Below are 10,021 nucleotides of genomic sequence, written 5' to 3' on the forward strand. Positions count from 1 at the left end.
AGCCTTTCATTAAAAATAAATAAATAAATAAAAACCATGTTAAGATATGTATGTATATTGATAAGACATGTTAAGATATTATTTAAATATAACATCACAAACTTATAATTTTCACGTGAATTTGCATTTCAATTTAAAGTAAATCAAAGAACTGCAACTACAAAATTGATTAAGAAGTTATTAGAAAGTTTTATATTAAATAGATTTAAATTTAAAGTAAATCAAAGAACTGCAACTACAAAATTGATTAAGAAGTTATTAGAAAATTTTATATTAAATAGATTTTCTTTTGGTACGTAGGAGCATTAAATAGATTTTGAAATTGATAATCTTGCTCGTGATTTCTCAATCTTTTGGCAGGCGGGCTTGATGAATTAGATTTTGGCCCAATCTTAAGCAAGTCCCATTTTAATGGGTTTGGCCCAAACCCTAGTCGACCTGCCCAATGCTGAGATTGGCTTTATTGGGACTGTTTAAGAAAGTAATAAATAATAAATAAACAGATACGGTTAATCCTGATATAAACAGAATTATTATTCTTACATAATCCTCATAAGAATATTAAATAAGAAACAATTATCTGTCACTATCATTTATATTTACAAGAAATTATTAACTTAACTTGGTTTAGATTTTTGCTAAATTAACTTGTTTACTTATATAAAAATATTATTTTATAAAGAAAGAGAAGTTTAGTAGTGGATAAACACAAGCGTGTCACTAACCTATCTACGTTATAATCTAAACACGATCCAAACGCGTCAACACAACTAATTATAAAAATCCCTCTTGCAGTTGATTTGGTGTTTTCGAAAGCTGTCATTTTTAGCTTTCAATTGGAATCGAATAAATTTAAAAGGCGAATAAATTTTATTATAATCGATAGCTTATAATTTGATTTTAGTTTGTATAATAATAAATGGAAACTTAAGGGCTTGAGTGGGACTAGTGGCGCATCATCATCTTTTATCAATTATCACTAAAGGGGGCGCAGCAGGCAGGCAGGCAGGAGAATAATATTACTGTCACAGGGAAGACGCCCCCCCCGGGGGGCGGGGGGGTTCGGTTTTAAGCCACGCTAAGGCTATTCTTCTTTTTATTCTTATGATGATTATTATTCTCCCTTTTATTATGTTGTCATTTAATCCCGAAATGAAATTATTATTTTTTATAAAGTATGATATTAAAAATTTTAAGAGTTTCCTTGGAGTTGAGATGATGAGTTTACAGCCATTAATTATATTAAATATATTTAACTATAAAACATTTGTTCATAAAGAGATGACGCCATACAGACATGACACAGCACGCACACAGCAGCTCTTTATAAAATTCCGTCTCTTGGGAATTTCATCGGCCGGTATTCTGTCGCAGGCAAGACCTGCTTGCTTCGCCTCGCCCATGAAAAAGCATAGCAACACAGCTGCTCCTGCGTTAGCTTCTTCTCCTCCGCTGCTTTTCGTTCTAACCGAATTCCAGTACCCAAGCAAGAAGAACAGGCATGCCGGCTGCTAACCTCCTCAATCTCTCTCCTTCACTCTCATTCCCCGATAATGCCTTGCGGAGAGGACTCGCCGCCAAACCCTACAACAAATCCTCCCTTTCCGCTCGCTTTATTAGATCGTCCATGTCGATCCCCCCCGCCGCCGCGGCGGTGGTGGCGGATCAGTCGAAGTCGATACCGGCGCAGCTGCGGGTGAATATTTATTCGGAGTCGTTGCCGTTCATCCAGAAGTTCAGGGGGAAGACGATCGTGGTCAAGTACGGAGGGGCGGCTATGAAATCGGAGTCGCTCCAATCGTCGGTGATCACGGACCTGGTCCTGCTCTCTTGCGTAGGGCTTCGGATCGTTTTCGTCCATGGAGGCGGGCCCGAGATAAACCAGTGGTTGGGCCGGCTTGGGATTGAGCCCAATTTCCTCAACGGCCTGCGTGTCACCGACGCCTCCACCATGGAGATTGTGTCCATGGTTTTGGTCGGCAAGGTCAACAAGCATCTCGTCTCTCTCATCAACAAGGCCGGTGCCACCGCCGTCGGCCTCTCCGGCATCGATGGCCGCCTCCTCACAGCCCGGCCCTCTCCCAACTCGGCTCAGTTAGGGTTCGTCGGCGAGGTTGCCAGCGTGGATCCTTCTGTCCTTCGCCCCCTCATCGAGAACAATCACATCCCGGTCATTGCCTCTGTGGCAGCCGACGGCGCGGGGCAGTCGTACAACATCAATGCTGACACGGTGGCCGGGGAGTTGGCGGCCGCTTTGGGGGCGGAGAAGCTGATTCTGTTGACAGATGTGGCTGGAATTCTCGAGAATAGGGATGACCCGGGCAGTTTAGTGAAGCGGATTGACATCAAAGGGGTGAAGACGATGATGGAGGATGGGAAAATTGCCGGAGGAATGATACCTAAGGTGAACTGCTGTGTTAGATCAATTGCTCAAGGGGTTCGTACTGCGAGTATAATTGATGGGCGCCTACCCCATTCATTACTGCTTGAGATTCTTACTGACCAAGGTGCTGGAACAATGATCGCAGGGTAAAAAGAAAGAAAAACAATGGTGCCAAACCTAAGTTAAATATGATCGAAAGCAACTAAAGGCTATTAATTTGATGGCATTGATGTCAAAGAATTTGGTATCTGTGTCTGTATGTTTATTATTGCTATTTAACTCTGTGTTAGATCTTTGGTTTACTCCAAATCAGTGCTATTGTCTGTTACTCTTGTTTACCTGCTGTGTTATGAAATAACTAATATAGTGTTTCTGCACTTGGGGTTGAATTTGTGCTTGCAGTTAAGTAGCTAATGTGATGGCTACTAGCTTAGCTTGATTTGCTAGCATTTCAAAACTTCCTCTTGTTTGGAACCAAAGTGTTCAATATAAAGAAGTAAAAAGGATGGAGTTTTGAAGCAATACAGTTTCCTCTTCACTTCAGATTTGAAATCAAATTTGGAATGAGAACAAATTCCCACCACATAAGCACACACAACTCCCATTTTGCAAAAAAGTGGTTGAATGTTGAGAAAGAGAACTTTGTTGTGGAAAATTTTGTAATAAAACTGGAGCTGCCCATCAATTTTACCATATTGACTTTTAATATCTCTTGGAGCTGCCCTGCTCAGTTGAAACCTTGAAGGTGTCCAGCTTTATGTGGCCTACCAGGATATGCATATTTTCTATTTGAGATAATAACATAACTTGACCAACATATTACAGATCTTAAGGAAAAGGTGTTTGAATTATTGTCTAACCTGCACAACATATTGTTGACCCCTACAGCCTATGAGGTATGAGCACTCTGAAATGGGTGGCATATGCAGTATAACATGTATTAGACTGCAATCTCATTGGTGATCACACAAGACGACTTCAGTGTCCAAAGGTGATCACGTGAATGGCAATATGTGTTAAACATGTCATATACACACCACATGATTTGTCCAAGTGGTGATGACTTAGATTGAAATTGGAAGTTGGAAGTTTTGCACGATTATTCTATTTGTTTATCTGTTTGTATGAACAGTAAGTGTTGATTGGTGCCTAAATTAGGATTAATTTCTTTTTTATTTGAGACTTCATTTATTTTTGATAGATAATCTGTTAAATATTGACTTTGCATGTTTGGTACATGGTGTTATAATGATTTATAATTGAGCAATATAGAGTTACTCTCTGTTGTTATGCAGTACTTTAAAATTTGAATTAAATCCTTTCCTTCATTATTAGATTCATGCTGTAATTTTAGTGGCTTTTTTTGAATTACTTTATAGATTTAGCTGGCATAATAGACAAATGTGAACTTTCTTTTTTTTTTGTTCTGCACTGTGTTCATACCCTCATTTTTTGTCCCCAAACTACATCTAATTCATGTGTTTGTAGTCTTATTTGTGCTTCTTAGCTTGGAGTTGACTTTCAAAATAGACTATCAGTTTTCGTAATTAATGTTACTACAAAATTGTCCTTGTTTGCAGCCAACTATTTGTGCTGTCAGTTTTGTTGTCGTTAATGTCAATATTGCGAGAGTCAAATATCGTGAGAGAAGCTTACTCATAGCAAGATTTGTTATCTTGTGGTCTGGGGAGGTTTAGGGATTAGGAATTTATTTTTGTCCAGCATTTCATTAGGTGGAGGGAGCTTATGGAGTACGCTGAGAAGTACAATTACCCAAATGGGGTGGATTTATGGGCTTGTTTGGGCCCTTATCACAAGAGGAGCCTTAGGAAGAGTATTATGAAGGTTGGGCCTTTTTTTTTTTTTTTTTGTAATAATATTTTGCCAGATTTAGATATTTTGAGGCAACGAGGGTTACAAGGTTCTTTTTGGTTCAATGATTGGTATGGCTGTAGACTGCTGTGTATGATGTTACAGGTTTTGTTCAATTTAGCCATGGACAAGTTAGTGGTTGCAAGTGATGTTATGCTTAGGAGCACTCTTGACAACTCAATCAATGTTTCCTAATGCCAATTCTCTCAACTCCTCACCCGAAATCAATCCAACCAACAGAAACACAAGACAAAAAACAAGAACAGAATTTAAATGAAAGAAAACCAGAAACAATCAAGACACAAACCAAACAATAGGCGCAAGATATATCCTGGTTCGGATTGCTTTAAAGCAACCCTACATCCAGCCTTCAAACACCCCAAGAGCAGTCTTCTTATTACCAAGGATGATCAATACAACAACTTGAGAAAACCTCCTATTCTCGAGTACAATCAACACTCACTCTCCAAGATTACAAGGCAGTCTTGAACACCAGCCTTTCTCTCTAAATGAATGTTCACTTGGTACAATAGAATAGAATAGTAAAATCTATCCCCTTACTCTCTATTTATAATAGGAGGCAGAACCCCAATGAAGACTTTCAAATATTTACAGTTTACACCCCAAACTTATCACTAATTACAGTTTGGGTTACAACTTCTATTTAATACCTCATTGGCCCTCAAAAAACACTGCTATAACTGATTTTATTTAACCTATACTCTAGACAACATTTTAACAAGTGATGATTTCTCTTATATCTTGGGAAATTTAGTTTGGTCCCTACGTTCAGGCAAAGTCTTTTGACTGTTAATACGAGTCCTTGATAGGAGCGTTTGATCTTTTGAAAAATCATTCTAGAGTGGGGTGGTGGAAGGATAGATGGTTTGGAAGCTGTCTGGTGATGAAGCCTTTACTATTCACTTTTTTTTTTTATGGCCTTTACATGGTTGTCGAATGGGAAGTGAAATGAGAATCAGTTTTGGAATAAGAAGTGAAAAACATGAAAGAAAATATATAGAGAGAAAGAAAAACATCAAAATTGAAAAGAATCGTGTAAAAATTTTAGTGGAAGTATTATGAAAAAATTGTAAACTAAATGCAAACTTTAGAAAGTCTTATTAAAAATAGTCCAATAAATGCCCATAAAAGAATAGTCTAATAAATATTTTACTAAATCATAATTTATATTTCATAAAAACATAAAGAAAAACAATAATAAAATGAGCAATTCAAGTTCTTAAATAATATTTGTGGAGTTCTTTGCAAGTTTTTATTGAGATTTTAGAAGTGTCTTGTTGGCATTCTTAATGTATCTGTTTCTCTGAAGTTTTCTATATGTTCTCAAGTTTCTGGAAAGTTTCTTTAAAATTTTTTACCAGGTTTCATACTTGTCCCAAAGATGTGATTCTATAAAAAGCCATTTCTCCATCCATTTTAAATTTTATGGTAACTATGTGCTCTTTGTGACAAACATAGCGTGAAAATCCCTTGGAAGTAGTTTTATAGAAATAAAGCTATGTTATGGAAAATTATTTCTAGTTTTCCATCTCTAATTTTCTATAAAATCTCTAGTTTTTCATTTTCTATAGAAAATTTGGAAAATGCATTAAGATTTTATGCACATAGACTAGTTTCTAATCTGGAAAAATAGAACATATGTTTAAAAAAAGAGAGATGTTTTAATTTCTTTTGTGTAACTTGTGTTAGAGAAGGAGATGAAGATTTGTGGAAAATTTTTGGAAAACTGTGTTTTCCAAATCTCCAAACTGACAAGGAAAACTTAGAAAACTCATTTTAGTATTTTTCCAAGTTTAGTTCAATTTTGGAAAACCATGTTTTCAGAATCTCCATTTTCCATTTGGGAATTTTTTGTATTTGAGTAAGTTTTTTAGTTTTCCATTTTTTGTGGAGTAATTTTATAGAAAACCGGGACTGTTTTCACAGCTAAACGGCCCCTAGATCTTTTTGACTTTTCTAAATGTGCTGAAAGCTATAATGTCATAGCACCTTAGGGGCGCTTATTCAGTGATGCCAAATTTGATGATTGTTCTTTTTGGCTTAGTAGAGCTTGTGTTCCCGAATATGAGATAGTTCTGAGCTTGGAAATCTCTCCTCTGTCCCTTTTTAACTATGTGGCTTGTTTGAGAGAGGAATATAGAAACTTTTTGGAGAATCTTTTTTGTCTTATGGAATAGGAAGGAGTATTTTTCATCTTGTAAGTCATTTTTTGTGCTTTGTGGATGATCTGTTTTGGTGCTTTTCTTGGTAGCTTTTTCCTTGTTTGGTTTTTAACCTCTGTGATCCTTTAATTACGTTTGTATTTATGTATATATATATACATATAAAGAGATATTCCTTTTTGTAATAGCAAGATACCAAGAAAGGCATATGCTCTGGATAGAAATAAGTAGCAAGCTAAAATTCAGGTAGCTAATCCCACGTAGTAGGATCTAGGCGTGATGTGTTGGTGTTCTCTTTTACATATCCAGTTCGCCCAAATCTGGTGCCCGTCTCCTAGTTCCCTTCTTCCCCCACCCCTAATTTCTCCTCTCTCTAGTCTCTCTTAGCCTTGTGCACCTATTTCTCCTTCCTTTCTCTGTATCTGGAGCCTAGTGGAGGCGTAGATGGCATCACTGATGCCAAACAAGCCGCACAGTCCAGCAAAGGTAGGGAGAATGGCACTGTGAGAAGGTTGCTAACATTGGCCCTGCTGTGCATTGATCGCACCAAGCCCCAACCCTTTTTCTTCAAATGTTAATCTTTTTCTCCTTTCACTTTGAATTTTCTAATCAATAGGCAGAACTGTTTCAAGAGTTTTATGCATCTTTCAGGCTCTCACCTTCCAGTCTCCTTGATTTACATTTGTTTAGTTGTTTTGATTCATTAGAATTGTAATAAGGGCTGTTATCTGTGTCTGTATGCTGTGGTCCGTGCCCCTCTTTTAATAATGGAATTATTTTTTTAGTCATTTTTTTACTTAATTGTCCTTGCCTGATACCCCAATGAGCCGTTGTTGCATTTTGGAATGTGGAAGGAAGTAGTAACGGTGATTATAAATATGAAACAAATTCAATTTTACCGCAATATGTTTAGTGTTTTGTGCTCTGCTTCTTTTTTGGGCTAAAGAAGTGTTATAGTGAAAAATCATTTTTTGGGGTTGTTTTCCTTCTTTTACTTGGTATTTTAATATTTTTCATAACGGTACCACTTTTTAGGATCCAGTGCGCTTTCAATCAAGAGGTTCTCCAATTTTGTTTATCAGTAACCCAGCCTTGCAACTCTTGCATGGGTCCAGACAATTTCCCTTTGATGTAGACACTCAGAATGCTAAATATCATAGTATTCCAGTTAAATTATACAACGATTCTTTGGACATTAGAGGCACTGGATTACCTACAACATAGCCTGGCCGGCTAAGAAGAGGGAGAAGGGAGTTGGAGTTATGGCTTTTCATGGTAGTCTGAAGATTGAAGTTTAGACCTCCGAGGATTTTGGATATGGCTTGAATTTCAATTGGCACTTAGCTTAAAATTCTTGGATTTTATCCCACCAATTCCCTTAGTTTTTTTGGGAACATTTGAGCTTTATTTCTTTGTGTTTTTTTTTTTTTAACTAATTGATGGAGAGGAAAGGATAGTTTCGAAATCTGGTGTCAGTTCTGAATTTTGTGGAGAATCTGTGTAGGTGGTTGTAGGCAATGTCTTTGGTTCGCTTGGAGGGAGACTTGAGTTGTGCAATTTTTGCATGGTAAACTAAACTCATTAAGCTATACTTCTAGAATTTTTAATGAATCTTTTGCCAATTGCCAAGAAAGAGAGAAACTTGACTACTTTGAAGTTTGAACATGTGATAGGTGTTTTCATGATGGGTGGGGCATGTTCTACTTTAGATATTGTTTTGAGTTGGATAGTGTTTGTTAATTAAGATATAGATCGAAAAAAATGGGATATAAAAAATATTTCGAATAAAAATATTTTTTATTGTGTTTGTTAAATTTATTTAAAAAGAAATCAAGTGATTTCTTATTTTAGACTTCTTAGATAAATTTATCTCTCTTCTCTTTAGATAAGTTATCTTAAATTTTACAGATAAATTATCTTGATGTAATTTTATTTTACTTATTTTAACAAATACTACCTTGATTGGGAGATGAAGGAAACAAATTATCTTATTTGCATACTTATTTTTAGAGGCATCCTTTTATTTTGATGTTTTTACTGAAATTATATACACTCCTGATTGTGGCTATGATTGTGTATTAAAATGTTAACGAACGTTTGATAAATATTAAAATAAGAGTTTCTTATTATAGCAAGAGAATTTTTCATTTCGTGAGACATGGAGAAAAGTTATTTTTTTTATTACCTACCCTTTACAAAAAAAATAATTATTTTTATAGTTTAAATTCATAACTTTTGAATTATTTTAAAAAAATAATCTTAGTAATGCTATCAAATTTTACTATTATGTCTAAGGAACATGAAACCACATAAAAAGAGTGTTCTATTCTATTTGTGGGCTTCTGAACACTGTCTTGCATGCCTCTCATTGGAACTCGCACTCTCCCTGCTGTATGCTGTTGAGCTTTGGTCTTTGTATTTCGCAAGGTATTGAATTTGTGATGGATACTTTATTGTTCCGGAAACATTGCTATATACAGGGGAGCTAGGATTTTTTAATTGGGGGCTTTAAAAAAAATTTCCAAGCCCTAGTGGCTTACTATTATCACATAGGCTTGATTTTTCTTGAGTTTTTTTAAGAATAAGACTTAAATGTCAAGTTATTTAAAAAAAAAAAAAAAAGATTTGCAGTAGAGGGGGCAATAGATTTGGGGTTGGGGTTGGGTTGGTGGGTGGGGGCCTTGGAAAAAATGTATTATTTTTTTAGGTTAAAAAGTCTATTTTTTAAGCCCATGGGCTAGATCCGCCCTATATATTATGAATAACAATAAATATCATGATCAAAATTTTGAATCTTGCATACATGTAACCCATTTATATTATAATATAAATACAAAATTCATGTAAATTCTATACTTTATTAATTTATCAAGATAAACATGCATGAAATATCCACCAAAATGGTTCATTGTTAATTACATGATTTTGGTGATATTCTTTTCACAAAATAATAGCTCGTCAGTATATTGATTTCCAAAAATAAGCAAGCTTAAGCTTCAGCTTCAGCTTGGCTACTGACCTCGTTTTAAACGTTTTATCGTTTGAAAAGTGATCAATCATATTCATACTGCTATTATTCTGTCTCATTACTGTTTTGATCTGAAAACCCCCATCAAAATAAAATAATTTTTTTATTTTTATTTTGGGATGGGAAAGCTACAATGAGTTGGGATCAAAAGTTAATCTTGAGCGCCACTCCAAAATTGTGATAAAAAAACGACTGAATATATTTTAAAGTGACTTATAATTATAAACTATTAATTTTTTTTTAAAGTATATGTTGGGTTTTATGTTCTAAATATTTTAATGATGATTACATTATGCCAAAACTTTAATGTTCTTGTATGATTATTGATGTGATATTATCTAAATTACTAAAATATCCCCTACACGCTACCCGTCTCGCTCGCCACGTGGATCGCCTAAGAGATTGGCATGTGACAAGTCCACAATGCAGAGTAGGGAACCACCTTCTACAAACAGTTAAAGGACACGTGATAATACTTGTAGAGCAATCCAGAGTAGAGTTTGAAAAATCCGGACCAGAACATGCGACTCATTCCAACTTGATCGAGGTCCCCGA

At 35.6% G+C, this 10,021-nt stretch overlaps 1 protein-coding gene across 1 annotated transcript; it reads left to right on the top strand.

Annotated features, from left to right (window-relative positions):
- Positions 1-1,298: 1,298 nt before the first annotated feature.
- Positions 1,299-2,760, top strand: LOC127800768 (acetylglutamate kinase, chloroplastic). The gene has a single exon (XM_052335569.1). It carries the CDS (start codon positions 1,502-1,504, stop codon positions 2,531-2,533), a length of 1,032 nt encoding a protein of 343 aa, XP_052191529.1. The 5' UTR covers positions 1,299-1,501; the 3' UTR covers positions 2,534-2,760.
- Positions 2,761-10,021: the final 7,261 nt, after the last annotated feature.

The sequence above is a fragment of the Diospyros lotus genome, chromosome 4, assembly GCF_014633365.1.
Source record: "Diospyros lotus cultivar Yz01 chromosome 4, ASM1463336v1, whole genome shotgun sequence".
NCBI lineage: Eukaryota > Viridiplantae > Streptophyta > Magnoliopsida > Ericales > Ebenaceae > Diospyros > Diospyros lotus.